This window comes from Cherax quadricarinatus, chromosome 4 (assembly GCF_038502225.1).
Source record: "Cherax quadricarinatus isolate ZL_2023a chromosome 4, ASM3850222v1, whole genome shotgun sequence".
Taxonomy (NCBI): domain Eukaryota; kingdom Metazoa; phylum Arthropoda; class Malacostraca; order Decapoda; family Parastacidae; genus Cherax; species Cherax quadricarinatus.
Genome location: NC_091295.1, coordinates 6,854,058 through 6,877,313, shown reverse-complemented (window position 1 = coordinate 6,877,313; position 23,256 = coordinate 6,854,058). Strand labels below are relative to the sequence as shown.

The 23,256-nt window shown below is 41.4% G+C and overlaps 1 protein-coding gene across 2 annotated transcripts in view; it reads left to right on the top strand.

The window, feature by feature from the left end:
• LOC128684224 (DNA helicase MCM9-like) overlaps window positions 1–23,256 on the top strand; it is a 259,723-nt gene that overhangs the window by 223,416 nt on the left and 13,051 nt on the right. For both annotated transcript variants that reach the window (XM_070094149.1, XM_070094144.1), the window contains 2 exons: window positions 1,963–2,175; window positions 9,245–9,438. In XM_070094149.1, coding sequence (XP_069950250.1) covers window positions 1,963–2,175; window positions 9,245–9,438 — 407 coding nt within the window. The remainder of the gene's footprint in view (window positions 1–1,962; window positions 2,176–9,244; window positions 9,439–23,256) is intronic.

The following is a 23,256-nucleotide window of genomic DNA, read 5'->3' as shown; positions in this document are numbered from 1 at the left end:
TTGTAGTGAATTCTAAAAGTGGTAGTCTTGAAATATACATTGTTGGACGAGTAGTTGTACTGGACGAGTGTTGGAAGAGTGATTGTACCGAGCGAGTGTTGGACGAGTGGTTGTACTGGACAAGTGTTGGACGAGTGGTTGTACTGGACATTGTGTGGTGTTTATGACATCATAAGACATATGATAATTGCTGCAGTATTCTTCATGGATTTTTTTATTATTATTATCACACTGGCCGATTCCCACCAAGGCAGGGTGGCCCGAAAAAGAAAAACTTTCACCATCATTCACTCCATCACTGTCTTGCCAGAAGGGTGCTTTACACTACAGTTTTTAAACTGCAACATTAACACCCCTCTTTCAGAGTGCAGGCACTGTACTTCCCATCTCCAGGACTCAAGTCTGGCCTGCCGGTTTCCCTGAACCCCTTCATAAATGTTACTTTGCTCACATTCCAACAGCACATCAAGTATTAAAAATCATTTGTCTCCATTCACTCCTATCAAACACGCTTACGCATGCCTGCTGGAAGTCCAAGCCCCTCGCACGCAAAACCTCCTTTACCCCCTCCCTCCAACCTTTCCTAGGCCGACCCCTACCCCGCCTTCCTTCCACTACAGACTGATACACTCTTGAAGTCACTCTGTTTCGCTCCATTCTCTCTACGTGTCCGAACCACCTCAACAACCCTTCCTCAGCCCTCTGGACAACAGTTTTGGTAATCCCGCACCTCCTCCTAACTTCCAAACTACGAATTCTCTGCATTATATTCACACCACACATTGCCCTCAGATATGACATCTCCACTGCCTCCAGCCTTCTCCTCGCTGCAACATTCATCACCCATGCTTCACACCCATATAAGAGCGTTGGTAAAACTATACTCTCATACATTCCCCTCTTTGCCTCCAAGGACAAAGTTCTTTGTCTCCACAGACTCCTAAGTGCACCACTCACCCTTTTCCCCTCATCAATTCTATGATTCTCCTCATCTTTCATAGACCCATCCGCTGACACGTCCACTCCCAAATATCTGAATACATTCACCTCCTCCATACTCTCTCCCTCCAATCTGATATCCAATCTTTCATCACCTAATCTTTTTGTTATCCTCATAACCTTACTCTTTCCTGTATTCACTTTTAATTTTCTTCTTTTGCACACCCTACCAAATTCATCCACCAATCTCTTCAACTTCTCTTCAGAATCTCCCAAGAGCACAGTGTCATCAGCAAAGAGCAACTGTGACAACTCCCACTTTGTGTGATTCTTTGTCTTTTAACTCCACCCCTCTTGCCAAGACCCTCGCATTTACTTCTCTTACAACCCCATCTATAAATATATTAAACAACCACGGTGACATCACACATCCTTGTCTAAGGCCTACTTTTACTGGGAAATAATTTCCCTCTTTCCTACATACTCTAACTGGAGCCTCACTATCCTCGTAAAAACTCTTCACTGCTTTCAGTAACCTATATCCTACACCATACACCTACAACATCTGCCACATTGCCCCCCTATCCACCCTGTCATACGCCTTTTCCAAATCCATAAATGCCACAAAGACCTCTTTAGCCTTATCTAAATACTGTTCACTTATATGTTTCACTCATGGATTAGGAGGAGGAAAATGATTTTTATTTAGTAGTGCATATCTTTTAAATTTTTTTTTTAATAAAATATCAGCCGTTTCCCACCAAGGCAGGGTGACCTGAAAAAGAAGAAACACTTTCATCATTCACTTCATCACTGTCTTGCCATAGGTGTGCCTACACTGCAGTTATAAAACTGCATCATATCTCCACCCCTCCTTCAGAGCACAGGCACTGTACTTCCCACCTCAAGTCCAGCTGACCGGTTTCCCTGAATCTCTTCATAAATGTTACTTTGCTTACACATACTTGGAAATATAATTAATTTTCAGCTACTGTACTACATGTATATGTGTTTGCCTATTAGAATAGTGTCCAGCTACATCCTGGAAGGTTGTGATCCACTTGGTGGAGATGGGGGAAGCCAAGAAGACTGGAGCATGGAGAGACTCCAGGCTTACTTTTGCCACATACGCTCCATTCAGCCAGTAATGACGCCTGAAGCAAACGCCATACTGTCACGTTATTATCAACTTCAGCGGCAGACTGACCAACGCAGTCAAGCCAGGACCACTATTAGGTAAGTAATAATTGATAGAGAAAAGTGGTATAAAATACTGACAAGATAGAGAAAGAGATGTAAATGCAGTATAATTGGACCCGTCGTGACAGTATCAGATCTGTTTGTCACTTGATATAGCCCACTGCATGGGTGAAGCAGTGTCAATAAAGGATCGCATTATACTGCATGTGTCCTTTTCTTTAAGCATTAATTGAAGAGATGTCTTAATTTTTGCTTATTCTAATAGCCTTTCCACACAAAATTTTAATTGTACTTCAGTGCATATTGCTAAACATATTTATATGATTACAGTAAAGCGTGTTATGTTCTCTGTGATTAATGAATAATGTACATTGGAAATATAGTACAATAATTCTCTGCACTTCTGTATGTGCCTTGTATTGTAATCAGTAATTCAGTTACAATATAACCATCACCCTTAGTGCATTCCTGACATCTTGGAGCTGACTTTCTTCTACACTGGCCTCTTACATTCACATTCGTCTATTAATTACACCACATTTTCCATTTTTTTCATTTTCCATTTAGATTCTTTATTCATTATACATTTAGGGTGATTCCTATGGGGCACATCACTTGTTCCTCTAAGCAAGAGACTCAGCAGATTCAGTTATAGCTTAGGGCAACACACATGGAAAACCAACAAATGTTTCAGCAACTCAGTTATTCTCTAATAATAATAATAAACCATACCACTGGCAGGGCTTGAACCCGCGGTTAGAGAGTCGTAAAACTCCACACCAACACATTAGCCACTGGGCCAACTGGCTAATGATCCTCAGTCGATAAAGAAGTGACGAGTTTGTCCAGCCGTTTGACGAAAATGGAACGTTTCGCCAGCAAAAAAGGTGAAGGGGAGATGGTGAACTGTCGGTCTCTGAGGGTTTTCATAGAGGTGTCGGCAATCAGCTTTGAGGCTTCATAATCGTCAGTACAGACAATGAATGAGTCTTTCGTCGAGTGAATGGCTGTAAATTTAACCTGAAGGCTAGCGACCACAAATCAATTACTCTGCTAGTGACCACAAATCAATTACATTTAGCATTGAATGGAAGTATGATAGTAGGGACAACTCAGTAACAGTTCCAGATTTTCGCTTAGCAGATTACAATGGGCTTAGAGAGCACTTATCATCTGTTGACTGGGGTAACGAAGAGAGCTACCAATATGACAGTTTTCTGAACACTATACATGCTGCTCAAAGAATGTTTATCCCGTATAAAGAAATTAGATCAAATAGAAATGACCCAAAATGGATGAATAATAGGCTGAAATATCTACTAGGGCATAAGAAAGAAATTTATAGGCTTATCAAAAGAGGTGAGGGTCATCTTATGAATCAGTATATTGACATTAAGAGGGACATTAAAAAGGGGATAAGAAAAGCTAAAAGGGACTATGAAATTAAAGTTGCTAGGGATTCTAAAACTAACCCAAAAAGTTTTTTCCAGGTCTATAGAACGAAAGTTAGAGATAAGATAGGTCCCCTTGAAAATAACTATGGGCATCTTACTGACAAAGAGAATGAAATGTGCTCGATTTTAAATAATTATTTTCTCTCGGTTTTTACACAGGAAGACACTAACAGTATTCCAGTAATTAATTTTTATAGTGGGCCAGAAGAAGATAAATTATGTAACATCACAGTCACTAGTGAAATGGTTGTGAAGCAGATAGACAGACTGAAGCAAAATAAGTCACCGGGTCCTGATGAGGTTTTTTCAAGGGTTCTTAAGGAATGCAAAATGGAACTCTGTGAACCATTAACTAATATTTTTAATTTATCTCTTCAAACAGGCGTAGTTTCTGATATGTGGAAGATGGCTAATGTAATTCCTATTTTTAAAACAGGAGACAAGTCGTTACCATCAAATTACCGCCCAATAAGCCTGACCTCAATTGTAGGCAAATTACTAGAGTCAATCATAGCTAAGATTATAAGAAGCCATCTCGATAAGCATAGCTTGATTAATGATACTCAGCATGGATTCACAAGAGGCCGGTCTTGTCTAACTAATTTATTAACTTTCTTCAGTAAAGCTTTTGAGGCTGTTGACCACGATAAAGAATTTTAGTAAGATTTTAGTAAGGCTTGTGATAGAGTTCTGCACCAAAGACTGTTAAAGAAAGTGGCAGCTCATGGCATTGGGGGAAGGGTGCTCTCATGGATCGAATCATGGCTCACAGATAGGAAGCAGAGAGTGTCCATAAATGGGGTTAAATCCAAGTGGGGATCAGTAACAAGTGGCGTTCCACAGGGATCAGTCTTGGGCCCGTTGTTGTTTATAATATATATCAATGATCTTGATGAAGGAATTACTAGTGATATGAGCAAATTCGTCGATGACACAAAGATAGGTAGGATAATTGATTCAAACGTAGATGTTAGGGAACTTCAGGAGGATTTAGACAAACTCTTATTCTTCGTCAGAAAAGTGGCAGATGCAGTTCAATGTAGATAAATGCAAGGTCATTACGTATGTCACAAGAGGTTTTGTGTTGTGTTGTTGTTGGGTGTATAAGGGCCACTGAGTGTAAGCCATCCATAATGATGGTGAAGCAGTAGCTGAGGCGGCGGTGTTTTCTGTTGCCCTATATAACTCCAGCAACATTGGAGAAGATGGTAGAATCGCTGAATTACTAAAGAAGGAACCCTCTACCACCATCACTACGACCTTCTACCACTATTACAATTGTTACCACCATCACTACTACCTTCTACCACCATCAACCACTATCACAACTGCTTCCACTCTACCACCCCCACCTTTGTATTTTTCTACAAACTTTTTCATAAATTATGTGTTTCTCACATTCTTTACCAAAGGGCTGGCACTAGAAGCTTTCTTTGGAGCTGTGGTAGCTTATTTAGCACTTGCAAGCACTAAAATCAATGGAATACAGTGGACCCCCGGTTAACGATATTTTTTCAATCCAGAAGTATGTTCAGGTGCCAGTACTGACCAAATTTGTTCCCATAAGGAATATTGTGAAGTAGATTAGTCCATTTCAGACCCCCAAACATACACGTACAAACGCACTTACATAAATACACTTACATAATTGGTCGCATTCGGAGGTGATTGTTATGCGGGGGTCCACTGTATTATGAAATATTTCGTAGGAGCATGTGAGGGGACCGTCACTCGCTGGTAAACAATGGCACACTGGCTGGGAAGGCAGGCCCAGGCAGCTCAGAGCGTGAGTACCCGTCCCGGACGAAGGACGATTAGTGAGTTAACGGACCATTTGCGAGCCAATGTTTAGACGAAATAACGGAACTATTTCCGAAATGGACGACTTTCAGGCCGGACGATTATTGAGGGACCACTGTACATTATTTTGACAATGGATCTTACATATTATTTAAAGTAAGTAATAAAGTTGGTAGAATTACCGACAATATGTAAAGTGAACATTAAAATGGTATAAAATACCGGCAGGTTGTTAGGTAAGACACATATGCAACAGTTATGTATCTTTATTTCGAAACGTTTCGCTATATAAGGCTCCATTCTGTCACTTCATCTCCATATTGTTTCATTCCATGGAACAATGCTCTTCTCCAGACTGAGGGACTGACCACCTCAAAACTTTAAGGGTGATGGACTGATTACATTGTCTTCAAGTATCTTCTGCTTCTATCAACTTTTTTGTACTCGACTGAAGAAGCCTACTGTGTAGGCGAAACGTTTCGAAATAAAGATACCTAACTGTTGCATATGTGTCTTACCTAACAACCTGTCGGTATTTTATACCATTTTAATGTTCAATCTGTCAGACACTGCAACACAAGGGTATCTTGGTACAGACCTACAATCAACTTCGACAACCTCTACTAGTGAGAACGGCTGGATTTGAGAGGGACCTGACCTCTCAGCATCTGAGTTCTTACCTCTTCTAGTGACCTACGTCTCACCTCTTGGCGCTATATAAGGCTCCATTCTGTCACTTCATCTCCATATTGTTTCATTCCATGGAACAATGCTCTTCTCCAGACTGAGGGACTGACCACCTCAAAACTTTAAGGGTGATGGACTGATTACATCGTCTTCAAGTATCTTCTGCTTCTATCAACTTTTCTGTACTCGACTGAAGAAGCCTACTGTGTAGGCGAAATGTTTCGAAATAAAGATACCTAACTGTTGCATATGTGTCTTACCTAACAACAATATGTAAAGTAAATGGACATAAGTGCAACTAATGTGACATTTTATTGTGGCAACGTTTTGCTCTCCAGGAGCTTTACCAAGCCATTACAAACAATACATGGACATAGAGGGTATATATAGGCTCAGAGTGAGGTGCAATACTAGTGGTAGCAGTAGTAGTGGTAAAAGTTGTAGTAGTAGTAGTAATACAATAAGGTAGAGCAATTAATTCGTACATGAGTAAAAGGATATAAAAGCTATTACTTGGGTAACATAAAAATAGGTTGGACAAATATAGACTGGATAGAGGCAGCCTGTTTCAGTGTGCTTTGTGTAGTATAACAGGAGAGACTATGTGATGGCAGGGTTTACTGTTTTCAGGAGGATTCTTGCTAAGACTTCAGAGATGGTGAAGCTGCCGTTGTTTTGTTTAATTGTATTCGAAACAGCGATCAGTGCTGATTCGAAGCACTTGCGTCTGCGGAAATTAGTTTCTTTGATCACTAATTGGAATTTCATGAGATGATTGGTGGAATTTCGGTGTTGTACATAGGCGTTGTTCAAGTTATCGTTCCTACATGCGTAAATGTGTTCATTGAGGTGGGTGTCGAGGTTTCTTGCTGTTTCACCTACGTAAATCTTGTCACAGCCTCCACAGGGTATAGTGTAAACTCCTGCGTTGACTGGTTCGTGGTGCTTTGATTTTGTCCTGGTTAGATCCTTTATTGAAGTGCTAGAAACGATGGTGACTCTGGTGTTAGCTTGTGAAAGTACTTTAGAAACGTTCAGTGCAACCTGGCTGTTGGGGAGAATTATAACTTTGTTGGGAGTGGTGTTGGTGCGTGGAGAATTAATGATCTGAAGAGCTCTTTTCTTGCAGTCTTTGATGAAAAAGGAAGGAAAATGTAACTCAGTGAATGTTTGGTGAATGTATGTACATTCCTTGTCAAGAAACTCAGGACTACAAATTCGGTATGCTCTTAGAAAAAGCCCGATGATGATGCCTCTTTTGGTCTTGGTATATTGACTGGAATAGAAGTGTGGGAGATTATTTTTATTGGTAGGTTTCCGATAAACTTGAAATCTTAGGTTATTGTCTACTTTGTGAATGAGGACGTTGAGGAAAGGTAGCTTGTCATTGGACTCTTCTTCTAGTGTAAACTGGATCGCCGGTTCAACTGCGTTGAGCCTTGCCTGAAGATTCCGTACATCAAAATGTTTGGGAGTTATTACGAGGACGTCGTCCATGTAACGTAACCAAGTGACGCTACAACCTGCACTTAAGAGGGATGAAATTAAGACACATGTGCAACATCTGGGTATCTTTATTGTAGACATTTTGCCATCCAGTGGCTTTATCAATACAAATTCCAGAACATAACTTGAAGATAGTAGAAGTATGTACAGAAAATGAGGTAATCAGTCCCTCAACCTAGGAGTAGGTGCGAAGAGCACCGTAGTCGTGGAGATTCTGAAGCAGAAGCAAGGCACCTGATGCTTATATACAGTGGACCCCCGGTTTACGATCAGCTCCCAATGCGACCAATTATGTAAGTGTATTTATGTAAGTGCGTTTGTATGTGTATGTTTGGGGGTCTGAAATGGATTAATCTAATTCACACTATTCCTTATGGGAACAAATTCGGTCAGTACTGGCACCTGAACATACTTCTGGAATGAAATGATATCGTAAACCGGGGGTCCACTGTACTAACGTCAGGTGGAAATGGGACGGGTAGCAGACGAGGGCATAGTCTCTGGTAGGCGGGATTCCCCAGTGGAAGTAGGTCCTACCCAAAGAGATGGGTTAGTTGTAGTAGTAGTTGTCCTAGTCGTGAAGGTTATGTACATGTTCTCAGAATCAAGATTCCATGATGTTGCAGTGTCTGACAAGTTGTACAAGAATGGTATACAATACCGACAAGATGAAATTAAGACACATGTGCAACATCTGGGTATCTTTATTGTAGACGTTTCACCATCCAGTGGCTTTATCAATACAAATTCCAGGACATAACTTGAAGTTAGTAGAACTATGTACAGAAGATGAGGTAATCAGTCCCTCAACCTAGGAGTAGGTGCGAAGAGCACCGTAGTCGTGGAGATTCTGAAGCAGAAGCAAGGCGCCTGACGCTTATATACTAACATCAGGTGGAAATGGGACGGGTAGCAGACGAGGGCATAGTCACTGGTAGGCGGGATTCCCCAGTGGAAGTAGGTTCTACCCAAAGAGATGGGTTAGTTGTAGTAGTAGTTGTCGTAGTCATGAAGGTTATGTACGTGTCCTCAGAATCAAGATCCTACTATCTTCAAGTTATGTCCTGGAATTTGTATTGATAAAGCCACTGGATGGCGAATAAAGATACCCAGATGTTGCACATGTGTCCTAATTTCATCTTGCCGGTGTTGTATACCATTCTTGTACAACTTAAGAGAGATAAACTTATGATAACATTTTGGTTTGAGTTGTACTGAAATGTGTGACTTATTATTGGTCCAAGTCAGACTGAAACGTTGTCATAAGTTTGTCTTTCAAGTGGGGGTTATTTGTGTATTGTTCCAGTTACGTATTATGATTTTTTTTTATTCAGTACTTTCTTCTTTTATTGTGTGGTAGATCTTTCTCTGCTCCTGTTAATGGTTCACCTTTTGCCCCTTTTTTCCATCAGTTTCACCTCAATATGGATTATGAACACATTTATTCACTCTACTACAGCAGTTTTCACCTATTACTTAGAACAAGCTCTTTTATTTGTAACCATTGAAAATAATTGTTTGCCATTTAGTTGTCTCAAAAAATTTTTGTGCCTTAATGGTTCTCATTTTTAAATGTCTTGATTTATTATTAGGGATTTTAAAAAAAAAATTATATTGCTCAAAACGCTAAAAGTTTATTCCTTATGCATTCCTTTCAGATTGCTGGAGAGTTTAGTTCGTCTGAGCCAGGGTCATGCAAGATTGATGATGCATGCAGAAGTGTCAGTGGAAGATGCTATTGTGGCTGTCACATTGATAGAAGCTTCTATGATTGGAGCTTCACTGATCACTGGGATCAATCCTCTTCACACAGCATTCCCACGGTCCCCAGAGGAAGAATATAAAACTCAAGGTTTGCATTTTTTGAACATTAAAATGGTATAAAATACCGACAGGTTGTTAGGTAAGACACATACCTGGAGTTTACCTGGAGAGAGTTCTGGGGGTCAACGCCCCCGCGGCCCGGTCTGTGACCAGGCCTCCTGGTGGATCAGAGCCTGATCAACCAGGCTGTTGCTGCTGGCTGCACGCAAACCAACGTACGAGCCACAGCCCGGCTGATCAGGAACTGACTTTAGGTGCTTGTCCAGTGCCAGCTTGAAGACTGCCAGGGGTCTGTTGGTAATCCCCCTTATGTGTGCTGGGAGGCAGTTGAACAGTCTCGGGCCCCTGACACTTATTGTATGGTCTCTTAACGTGCTAGTGACACCCATGCTTTTCATTGGGGGGATGGTGCATCGTCTGCCAAGTCTTTTGCTTTCGTAGTGAGTGATTTTCGTGTGCAAGTTCGGTACTAGTCCCTCTAGGATTTTCCAGGTGTATATAATCATGTATCTCTCCCTCCTGCATTCCAGGGAATACAGGTTTAGGAACCTCAAGCGCTCCCAGTAATTGAGGTGTTTTATCTCCGTTATGCGCGCCGTGAAAGTTCTCTGTACATTTTCTAGGTCGGCAATTTCACCTGCCTTGAAAGGTGCTGTTAGTGTGCAGCAATACTCCAGCCTAGATAGAACAAGTGACCTGAAGAGTGTCATCATGGGCTTGGCCTCCCTAGTTTTGAAGGTTCTCATTATCCATCCTGTCATTTTTCTAGCAGATGCGATTGATACAATGTTATGGTCCTTGAAGCTGAGATCCTCCGACATGATCACTCCCAGGTCTTTGACGTTGGTGTTTCGCTCTATTTTGTGGCCAGAATTTGTTTTGTACTCTGATGAAGATTTAATTTCCTCATGTTTACCATATCTGAGTAATTGAAATTTCTCATCGTTGAACTTCATATTGTTTTCTGCAGCCCACTGAAAGATTTGGTTGATGTCCACCTGGAGCCTTGCAGTGTCTGCAATGGAAGACACTGTCATGCAGATTCAGGTGTCATCTGCAAAGGAAGACATGGTGCTGTGGCTGACATCCTTGTCTATGTCAGATATGAGGATGAGGAACAAGATGGGAGTTAGGTATCTTTATTTCGAAACGTTTCACCTACACAGTAGGCTTCTTCAGTCAATGGTAGGTAAGACACATAGGCAACAGTTAGGCAACTTTATTCCGAAATGTTTCGCCTACACAGTAGGCTTCTTCAGTCGAATACAGAAAGTAGGCAGGAACAGTAGAGACGTGAAGATGATGTAATCAGTCCATCACCCTTGAAGTCGTAGATGGACTGATTACATCGTCTTCACGTCTCTACTGTTCCTGCCTACTTTCTGTATTCGACTGAAGAAGCCTACTGTGTAGGCGAAACGTTTCGGAATAAAGTTGCCTAACTGTTGCCTATGTGTCTTACCTACCAACCTGTCGGTATTGTATACCATTTTGATGTTCTTCTTCAGTCGAGTACAAAAAAGTTGATAGAAGCAGAAGAGACTTGAAGACGATGTAATCAGTCCATCACCCTTAAAGTTTTGAGGTGGTCAGTCCCTCAGTCTGGAGAAGAGCATTGTTCCGTAGTCTGAAACAATATGGAGTTGAAGTGCATTTTTTAAAAAGTAGTTTTGCTTGTTACACTATGTTAGTAGTTATATTACTTCTAAATTGACATTGTACAGTGGAACCTCGGCTTACGAATTTAATCCATTCCGTGACCTCGTTCATATCCCGATTTGTTCTTATGCTGAGTCAATTTTCGTCATTTAAATTAATTGAATTGGCATTAATCCGTTCCAGTGGAATTCCTGCTCTTAGGAAGCATGACAAAATATTTTGGTATGATGCTAATATCAACTCTACAGCTTATTTATATATCACAATTCATCTAATTTCACCATCATTCAAGGAATGCACGACAGGTGCATCATTGTCAGTGTTCAGCATTTCTTCGATGTCAGCTTCCTGTAACTCCATTAGCACACAGTCAAGATGAGTAAACAGAATTGTCAACGCTTATTGCTTGGGTATGTTTATTCTGTTAGTGGGTTGTATCTGTGAAGGACCTGCCTAGTATGGGCCAACAGGCCTACTGCAGTGTTCCTCCTTTCTAATGATATTATGTACCCATGACACCAATCATACCCATCCCCTCCCACTCATATGTTTGTCCAATATCTTTTTAAAGCTACTCAAGGTTCTGTCGAAGCTAAAACCTTGGGTACTTTCAAATTTAGGTTGGATTTGGATAAATACATGAGTGAGAGGGGTTGGATTTGAGTGGGACTTGCACCTGAGCAAATAGGATTATTAAAGCTTATTGCTTGGGTAGCATTTATTCTGTTAGTAGGCTGGATTTGTGAAGGACCTGCCGAGCATGGGCCAGCAGGCCCATGCTTGGCTGTGTTACTCCTTTCTTGTGTTCTTATGTTGTAAAGTAAAAGGACACAAGTGCAACTAATGTGACATTTTATTGTGGCAACGTTTTGCTCTCCAGGGGCTTTGTCTAGCCGTTACAAACAGTACATGGACACAGAGGGTATATATAGGCTCAGAGTAAGGTGCAATACTAGTGGTAGTAGTAGTAGTAGTGATATAAGTTGTAGTAGTAGTAGTAGTAGTAGTAATACAATATGTTAGAACAATTAACTTGCACATGAGTAAAAGGCTGGATAGAGAAGGCCTGTTTCAGTGTTCATTCTCTGTAACGTGCTTGTGTAGTATTAACAGGATGAAGAATTGAGACACTTATGCAACACATGAGAATCTTTATTGAAGAAACGTTTCGCCACACAGTGGCTTCATCAGTCCAATACAAAGTAGAAATGGGTAAGGAGAGTAGAAGTTTTGAGGTAATCAGTCCCTCAACCTGGAATCGATGTGTTCAGTCCATCACTCTTGTAGGAAGTGCAGCACAGGGCCAGAGAGGTGGCTTATATACTGCGGTGAGATGAGTCCAAGCAGGAGGAGGCGGGATCACAGTGGGACCTGCCACTAGTGTAAGTAGGTCGTCGTCCAAAGGTTGGGCAAGCGTTGAAGTCTTTGTACCAAGATCCCATGATGTTGCAGTGTCTGACAGATGTGATAAATGGTTTTGAAAACCGACAAGTTGAAGAATTGAGACACTTATGCAACACATGGGAATCTTTATTGAAGAAACGTTTCGCAGGTCCCACTGTGATCCCGCCTCCTCCTGCTTGGACTCATCTCACCGCAGTATATAAGCCACCTCTCTGGCCCTGTGCTGCACTTCCTACAAGAGTGATGGACTGAACACATCGATTCCAGGTTGAGGGACTGATTACCTCAAAACTTCTACTCTCCTTACCCATTTCTACTTTGTATTGGACTGATGAAGCCACTGTGTGGCAAAACGTTTCTTCAATAAAGATTCCCATGTGTTGCATAAGTGTCTCAATTCTTCAACTTGTCGGTTTTCAAAACCATTCATCACAACTGTCAGACACTGCAACATCATGGGATCTTGGTACAAAGACTTCAACGCTTGCCCAACCTTTGGACGACGACCTACTTACACTAGTGGCAGGTCCCACTGTGATCCCGCCTCCTCCTGCTTGGACTCATCTCACCGCAGTATATAAGCCACCTCTCTGGCCCTGTGCTGCACTTCCTACAAGAGTGATGGACTGAACACATCGATTCCAGGTTGAGGGACTGATTACCTCAAAACTTCTACTCTCCTTACCCATTTCTACTTTGTATTGGACTGATGAAGCCACTGTGTGGCAAAACGTTTCTTCAATAAAGATTCCCATGTGTTGCATAAGTGTCTCAATTCTTCAACTTGTCGGTTTTCAAAACCATTCATCACAACTGTCAGACACTGCAACATCATGGGATCTTGGTACAAAGACTTCAACGCTTGCCCAACCTTTGGACGACGACCTACTTACACTAGTGGCAGGTCCCACTGTGATCCCGCCTCCTCCTGCTTGGACTCATCTCACCGCAGTATATAAGCCACCTCTCTGGCCCTGTGCTGCACTTCCTACAAGAGTGATGGACTGAACACATCGATTCCAGGTTGAGGGACTGATTACCTCAAAACTTCTACTCTCCTTACCCATTTCTACTTTGTATTGGACTGATGAAGCCACTGTGTGGCGAAACGTTTCTTCAATAAAGATTCCCATGTGTTGCATAAGTGTCTCAATTCTTCAACTTGTCGGTTTTCAAAACCATTCATCACATCTGTCAGACACTGCAACATCATGGGATCTTGGTACAAAGACTTCAACGCTTGCCCAACCTTTGGACGACGACCTACTTACACTAGTGGCAGGTCCCACTGTGATCCCGCCTCCTCCTGCTTGGACTCATCTCACCGCAGTATATAAGCCACCTCTCTGGCCCTGTGCTGCACTTCCTACAAGAGTGATGGACTGAACACATCGATTCCAGGTTGAGGGACTGATTACCTCAAAACTTCTACTCTCCTTACCCATTTCTACTTTGTATTGGACTGATGAAGCCACTGTGTGACGAAACGTTTCTTCAATAAAGATTCTCATGTGTTGCATAAGTGTCTCAATTCTTCAACTTGTCGGTTTTCAAAACCATTCATCACACAGTATTAACAGGAGAGACTGTGTGATGGCAGGGTTTACTGTTTTCAGGAGGATTCTTGCTAAGACTTCAGAGATGGTGAAGCTGCCTTTGTTTTGTTTAATTGTATTAGAAACAGCTATTAGTGAAGATTCAAGGCACTTGCGTCTGCAGAAATTAGTTTCTTTGATCACTAGTTGGGTGTCCCTGAACTTCATGAGATGATAAGAACATAAGAAAGGAGGAACACTGCAACAGTCCTGTTGGCCCATACTAGGCAGGTCCTTTACAATTCATCCCACTAACAAAACATTTGCCCAACCCAATTTTCAATGCTACCCAAGAAATAAGCTGTGATGTGCAAGTCCCACTCAAATCCAACCCCTCTCACTCATGTATTTATCCAACCTAAATTTGAAACTACCCAAAGTCCTAGCCTCAATAACCCAACTAGGTAGACTGTTCCACTCATCAACTACCCTATTTCCAAACCAATACTTTCCTATGTCCTTTCTAAATCTAAACTTATCTAATTTAAATCCATTACTGCAGGTTCTCTCTTGGAGAGATATCCTCAAGACCTTATTAATATCCCCTTTATTAATACCTATCTTCCACTTATACACTTCGATCATGTCTCCCCTCATTCTTCGTCTAACAAGTGAATCTAATTTAAGAGTCTTCGATGAAAATAAATGGTATAAAATACCGACACAATGGAAACATAAATCTGTAACTCCGTTGTTTACTGTCCGATTTTCTCCAGTTTTGGTACACAAGACAAAGTCGTTTCACTCTTTCTTAAAAATATTTATCAAAAATATACCTCAAACAACTACTGAGAAATGACTGATTTACTGAAAATGCCATAGTGTTAAACTTTTATCCTATATGGGACTACGTGAGGTTGTTTGGACACTTGGTGCCGAGAGAACAATGCTTATTCTTATTTTCTGTGACCACTTTTCTTTAAATGAACGTTTCTTTATTTCACAAAAAAATAAAGTTTGTTAGTTCCTGGAATATTGCAAAAAAATCTGCCCTTTACTCCCACATAACTCCCAAAGTATTTGGAATATTTCCAAAATTTGTTCACAGAAAATTAGAGAAATCATTATTCTACAACTTTTGTGAGTATTATATTCCATTTAATTCAGTAATAAAGGGAGAAAGTTGAACAATTGTTGAATAAGTTACTTCCGAGATATCGGCCGGGAGCGCCGGCCGGCCCTCGTCTCAAAAAAAAAAAAAAAATTTCGCGAAAATCGCGTTTGTTTGGGTGTATTTCTTAGTAAACTGATGTTCTAGTGCAGTTATCCTCTTCAAAACACCGTTTTCTCTTACTTGGAGACCAAAGAATAGGACATGAGATGACATGGAGAGCAGTAACTCAATATTTATCAAAATATTCCCGATAATCTTTCGTCATATTATGGCCTATTTTATTCAGTCTAGAGTATATAACATGTTTGTATGTTATTTAGAGTGTTTATTATATCATATTAGATCAATTCTGATAGAAAAATAAGCTGTAGAGTTGATATATAAGCTGATATAAGCGTAATAATGAGTGATTTCTCCTGGCGCGGCAACCCTTCCGCGCATCATGATATGATTAATGACTGTTGCTAAATCTAGGGATAAGCTCCGCCTTCAGTTTTATGATGCCAAGTAGTCAGTTATTATATTAGAAAGAATAATGCAAGAAAAAGCGATAAAAAACAAGGAAAAATTTCCAAAATATATATGGGCCGTGAGCAGACTCGGTACCAACATCGCCGTCACCATACCTGATATAAATGGCTAAAATTTCTTGTAGAAACGTCATAGAACATTCATTCTGGTACCATTGTGTTGCCAAAGAGTTGAGCTATTTTTCAGTATATATAACTCAATTTCCATATTTTTTCGATTTTTCGGTGAGCGCGCGCGGAAAATTGCCCTACAGCCCCCTTAATGTGATCCTTTATTGACAACGTTTCGCCCACACAGTGGGTGGGCTTTTTCAAGTCACAAACAGATCTACCTGGGGTGGAAGGTACGCGAGTATTTATAGTCAGGTTCAGAACGTCGAGGTCAGGTGGAGAATGCTGCATCTGCATTCTTAAGAGTCTTCAATCTTTCTTCATAAGGAAGATTTTTAATGCTATGTATTAATTTAATCATCCTACGCTGAATGTTTTCTAATGAATTTATGTCCATTCTGTAATATGGAGACCAGAACCGAGTTGCATAATCTAGGTGAGGCCTTACTAATGATGCATAAAGCTGCAGTATGACCTCTGGACTTCTGTTGCTTACACTTCTTGATATAAATCCCAGTAATCTGTTTGCCTTATTATGTACGCTTAGGCATTGCTGTCTTGGTTTAAGGCTGCTGCTTACCATAACCCCCAAGTCCTTTTCACAATCTGTATGGCTAAGTTCTACATTATTTAACTTATAAGTGCTAGGGTTATGGACACTCCCGAGCTTCAGAACCTTGCATTTATCTACATTGAACTGCATCTGCCACTTTTCTGACCAAGAATAGAGTTTGTCTAAATCCTTCTGAAGCTCCCTAACATCTACGTTTGAATCAATTATCCTACCTATCTTTGTGTCATCGGCGAATTTGCTCATATCACTAGTAATTCCTTCATCAAGATCATTGATATATATTATAAACAACAACGGGCCCAAGACTGATCCCTGTGGAACGCCACTTGTTACTGATCCCCACTCGGATTTAACCCCATTTATGGACACACTCTGCTTCCTGTGAGCCATGATTCGATCCACGAGAGCACCCTTCCCCCAATGCCATGAGCTGCCACTTTCCTTTAACAGTCTTTGGTGCAGAACTCTATCAAAAGCCTTACTAAAATCTAAGTACATAATATCAAATTCTTTATCATGGTCAACAGCCTCAAAAGCTTTACTGAAGGAAGTTAATACATTAGTTAGACAAGACCGGCCTCTTGTGAATCCATGCTGAGTATCATTAATCAAGCTATGCTTATCAAGATGGCTTCTTATAATCTCAGCTATAATTGACTAGTAATTTCCCTACAATTGAGGTCAGGCTTATTGGGCGGTAATTTGACGGTAACGACTTGTCCCCTGTTTTAAAAATAGGAATTACATTAGCCATCTTCCACATATCAGACACTACACCTGTTTGAAGAGATAAATTAAAAATATTAGTTATTGGTTCACAGAGTTCCATTTTGCATTCCTTAAGAACCCTCGAAAAAACCTCATCAGGACCCGGTGACTTATTTTGCTTCAGTCGGTCTATCTGCTTCACAACCATTTCACTAGTGACTGTGATGTTACATAATTTATCTTCTTCTGGCCCACTATAAAAATTAATTACTGGAATATTGTTAGTGTCTTCCTGTGTAAAAACCGAGAGAAAATAATTATTTAAAATCGAGCACATTTCATTCTCTTTGTCAGTAAGATGCCCATAGTTATTTTTAAGCGGACCTATCTTATCTTTAACTTTTGTTCTATATACCTGGAAAAAACTTTCTGGGTTAGTTTTATAATCCCTAGCAACTTTAATTTCATAGTCCCTTTTAGCTTTTCTTAACCCCTTTTTAATGTCCCTCTTAATATACTGATTCATAAGATGACCCTCACCTCTTTTGATACACCTATAAATTCCCTTCTTATGCCCTAGTATATATTTCAGCCTATTATTCATCCATTTTGGGTCATTTCTATTTGATCTAATTTCTTTATCCGGGATAAACGTTCTTTGAGCAGCGTGTATAGCGTTCAGAAAACTGTCATATTGATAGTTCTCTTCGATACCCCAGTCAACAGTCAACAGATAAGTGTTCTCTAAGCCCATCGTAACCTGCTAAGCGAAAATCTGGGACTGTTACTGAGTTATCCCTACTATCATACTTCCATTCAATGCTAGCACCCAGTTCCTCTGAAATTTCTAAATTATTAACAAGGGATTCATTGTTTGCCAGAACTAAGTCAAGCAGGTTATTACGCCTTGTAGGTTCTGTCACAAACTGCTTCAAAAAACAATCCTGAACTACAGTGGACCCTCGACTAACGCTATTAATCCGTTCCTGAGAGCTCATCGTTAGTCAAAATAATCGTTAGTCAAGTTAATTTTCCCCATAAGAAATAATGGAAATCAAATTAATCCGTGCAAGACACCCAAAAGTATTGAAAAAAAAATTTTAACACATGAAATATTAATTTTAATACACACAAACTGAAGAAGACATGCACAGTTACATGACACTTACCTTTATTGAAGATCTGGTGATGATTGATGGGATGGGAAGAGGGGAGTGTGTTTAGAAGGGGAATCCCCTTCCATTAGGACTTGAGGTGGCAAGTCCTTTTTCGGGGTTACTTCCCGTCTTTTAATGCCATTAGGACCAGCTTGAGAGTCACTGGACCTCTGTCGCACAACATATCTGCCCATAGAGGCCTGTACCTCCCATTCCTTTATGACATTCCTAACGTGTTTCACAACATTGTCAGTGTCACCATTAAACACTTGTTCAGGTTTCAGTCCTTCACTGTCTATGTACTCCTTGAATTCCTGCACATATTTTTCAGCTGCTTTTTGGTCCAAACTGGCAGCCTAACCATGCCTTATCACACTATGTATGCCACTACGATTCTTAAATCTCTCAAACCAACCTTTGCTGGCCTTAAATTCACTCACATCACCACTAGTTGCTGGGATTTTTCTAATTAAATCGTCATGCAACTTCCTAGCCTTTTCACATAAGATCGCTTGAGAGATGCTAACTCCTGCTATCTGTTTTTCGTTTATCCATACCAATAACAGTCTCTCAACCTCTTCTATCACTTGCGATCTCAGTTTCGAAAACATAGTTGCACCTTTGGCAAGAACAGCTTCCTTGATTGCCGTTTTCTTGGCCACAATAGTAGCGATGGTTGATTGGGGTTTTGTGTACAGCCTGGCCAGCTCGGAGACATGCACTCCACTTTCATACTTAGCAATGATCTCTTTCTTCATATCCATAGTAATTCTCACCCTTTTTGCTGTAGGGTTGGCACTAGAAGCTTTCTTGGGGCCCATGGTGACTTATTTTGCAGGTGCAATCACTAAAAAGGCTGTGATAATATGAAATGTTCCGATTGTATGCTTGGAAGCGACCGCGGTGGCTGGCTGGCTTGTAAACACTGGCCAGAAGTGGACGCGTCTCAGACGGAATGAATAGTGTTGGTCGAGTTTTTTAGCGCTAATCGAGGCAATATTTTTGCGATAAAATGTATCGCTGGTCAGATTTATTGTTAATCGATGCCATTGCTGGTCGAGGGTCCACTGTACTTCTAAGAAGTCGTATGATTCTAAATTCCCAGCCAAGAAATTCCAATCAATATGACTAAAGTTAAAGTCTCCTAGAATTACTACATTATCGTGCCTTGTGGCCCTAACAATTTCCTCCCATAGTAGTCTTCCCTGGTCCCTATCTAAGTTTGGGGGATGGTATATCACACCTAAAATCAATTTTTCATGCCCCTCTGAAAATTCTATCCAAACAGAATCTGTATGTGTTACTTCAGACTTAATACCCGTTTTTATGCAACAGTTCAAGCTATCTCGGACATACAATGCCACCCCACCCCCTTTCCCGATACTTCTATCTACTTGGAACAATTTAAAACCCTGAATGTCACATTCCGCAGGCATGTCCCAACTTTTTGAATTAAACCACGTCTCAGTTATGGCAAATACATCAATATTACCTACACTAGCAACTAGTCTCAACTCGTCCATCTTATTGCTAGCACTACGACTATTTGTGTAATATATATTTAAGGACCCTCCTTTCTCTTTACCCTTCCTGCTCCTTTCTGTTATTCCACTAAACCTATTACTGTCCTTGTCAATTAGTGCCACTGGCTTTCCAATATCCACCTCATTTTGCCTATTATTATTACTATGCTGCGACTTCACTGTTTTCCCGCCAAAACCCATACCACTAACTATTCCTAGTTTAAAGACCTAACAGCTCCCTCCACTGCGTTGGCCAGTGCTCCCACCCCACACCTAGATAAGTGAACCCCATCCCTGGCATACATGTCATTTCTGCCATAGAAGACGTCCCAGTTGTCAATGAATGTTAAAGCATTTTCCTTACAGTATTTGTCCAGCCAGCAATTGACACCAATTGCTCTGGACAACCATTCATTTCCAACTCCTCTCCTTGCAAAATACCACATATGACAGGGTTCCCACCCTTCCTCCTAATTATCTCTATTGCTGACCTATACCTGCTAATCAGGTCCTCACTCCTACGTCTGCCAACATCATTGCCTCCAGCACTGAGACAGGTAATAGGATTGCTCCCATTACCTCTCATGTCATCCAGATGGCTAACAATATTCTTCATCCCAGCCCCAGGAAAACACACACTCTGCCTCCTACTCCTATCCTTCAAGCAGAATGCCCTATCCATGTACCTAATCTGGCTATCCCCAACAACAACAATGCTTTTACCTTCCTTGGCGACGTCCGTCGTGATGTTCCCAGTAGTCGAATCACATTCGTTAGGTAGCACTACACCTTCACTTGTGGAATTCGTCAATGACATTCTCGATGGTTTTCGTTGGGGTTTCCAGGGATGTCTCACTCACTTCAGCCAATGCTTCCTTGGTGCTCATTGTGACATTCCAAGTAGAACACCCACATTCGTCAGGTAGCACCGAAAATGGGTTGGAAGTTTCCACAGCAGTCTTCTGGGTCCTCGTTGTTTCTGCTTCTCCAACAGTCTTCTTGATCCTCAGCTTGGTTCCATGTTGCCCGGCCACTGACCAAGCTCCCCTCTTAACCTGGGGACTCACAATAGGAGGATTACTTCGAATCCTCTTGTTCTCCTCCGTTAATCGCCATATCTTCTGCTTAGCAACCCTAAGCTCTTCTTTCAACTGCTGGTAAAGTTGCTCAAGAGAGGGCATCCTGGTGGGATTTCGGTGTTGTACACAGGCGTTGTTCAAGTTATCGTTCCTACATGCGTAAATGTGTTCATTGAGGCAGGTGTCGAGGTTTCTTGCTGTTTCACTTGCATAAATCTTGTCGCAGCCTCCACAGGGTATATATAGTGTAAACCCTTGCGTTGACTGGTTCATGGTGCTTGGATTTTGTTCTGGTTAGATCCTTTATTGAAGTGCTGGAAGCGATGGCGACTCTGGTGTTAGCTTGTGAAAGTACTTTACAAACGTTCAGTGCAACCTGGCTGTTGGGAAGAATTATAACTTTGTTGGGATGTCAGCATAGTTGCTGATCCCTGTATTCCCAGTATTATATAGCATAGCAGTAGCATCATCCATGTGCTTTAGACACGAGACCCCTCGTAGGCCTGTGGCTTTGTGTGACGTCACGGGATGCACACGAGGAGGCCCATTCCTCTGTCCCGGCCTCACTCGGCGGCAGTCCATCCAGGCGTAGACAGGCAAGGCAGTGGGCTCCATCCTTCACCTACTCAGACTGACATTAAAGCAACCATCCTACAAGTGTGTCTACTTTCAACCTGTGATATCTCCATTTAAGAACCCTTACGATAGGGAGTGGTGTTGGTGCATAGAGAATTAATGATCTGAAGAGCTCTTTTCTTGAAGTCTTTGATGAAAAAGGAAGGAAAATGTAAATCTGTGAAGGTTCGGTGAATGTATGTACATTCCTCGTCAAGAAACTCAGGACTACAAATTCTGTATGCTCTTAGGGAAAACCCAGTGATGATGCCTCTTTTGGTCTTAGTATCTTGACTGGAATAGAAGTGTGTGAGATCATTTTTGTAATAATGTTGGTAGAATTACCGACAATATGTAAAGTAAAAGGACACAAGTGCAACTAATGTGACATTTTATTGTATTGCACCTCACTCTGAGCCTATATATACCCTCTGTGTCCATGTACTGTTTGTAACGGCTTGACAAAGCTCCTGGAGAGCAAAACGTTGCCACAATAAAATGTCACATTAGTTGCACTTGAGATCATTTTTATTGGTAGGTTTCCAATAAACTTGAAATCTTAGGCTGTTGTCTGCTTTGTGAATGAGGACGTCGAGGAAAGGTAACTTGTTATTGGACTCTTCTAGTGTAAACTGGATCGCCGGTCCAACTGCGTTGAGTCTTGCCTGTAGATTCCGTACATCAAAACGGAATACAGTGGACCCCCGCATAACGATATTAATCCGTTCCTGAGAGCTCATTGTTATGCGAAATTATCGTTATGCGAATGAATTTTCCCCATAAGAAATAATGGAAATCAAATTAATCTGTGCAAGACACCCAAAAGTATGAAAAAAAAAATTTTACCACATGAAATATACATTTTCCTACACACAAAGAGAAGGATACATGCACAATAGTAGAGTAGTACATGCACAATATATATTGTGCATGTACTACTCTACTAAATGAAGAATAAATGACACTTACCTTTATTGAAGATGCAGCAATGACATGAGACACTGTGTCCTGGGAGTGCCTTTTCCTCCTGAGTACTGTAGGTCCTGTTTGGCATTTTCTTCCAGAACAGGCCTTATCACACTGTGTATGCCACTACGATTCTTAAATCTCTCAAACCAACCTTTGCTGTCTTTAAATTCACCAATATGAGCACTAGTTCCAGGCATTTTTTCCTGTTCACCTGGGTGTTAGTCGACTGGTGTGGGTTGCATCCTGGGAGACAAGATTAAGAACCCCAATGGAAATAAGTTAGACAGTCTTCGATGACACTAACTTTTTTGGGTTATCCTGGGTGGCTAACCCTCTGGGGTTAATTGTTTCTTGGTATTCTCAATAAGCCACACCAACAACGGTGCTACAGCAGCAGCAGCAGCAGCTGACAGTGCTACAGCAGCAGCAGCAGCAGCTAACAGTGCTACAGCAGCAGCTGACAGTGCTACAGCAGCAGCAGACGGTGCTACAGCAGCAGCAGACGGTACTACAGCAGCAGCAGCAGCTGATGGTGGTACAGCAGCAGCAGCAGCTGATGGTGCTACAGCAGCAGCAGCTGACAGTGCTACAGCAGCAGCAGCAGCGGCAGCTGACAGTGCTACAGCAGCAGCAGCAGCTAGCAGTGCTACAGCAGCAGCTGACAGTGCTACAGCAGCAGCAGATGGTGCTACAGCAGCAGCAGATGGTACTACAGCAGCAGCAGCAGCTGATGGTGCTACAGCAGCAGCAGCAGCTGACAGTGCTACAGCAGCAGCAGACGGTGCTACAGCAGCAGCAGACAGTACTA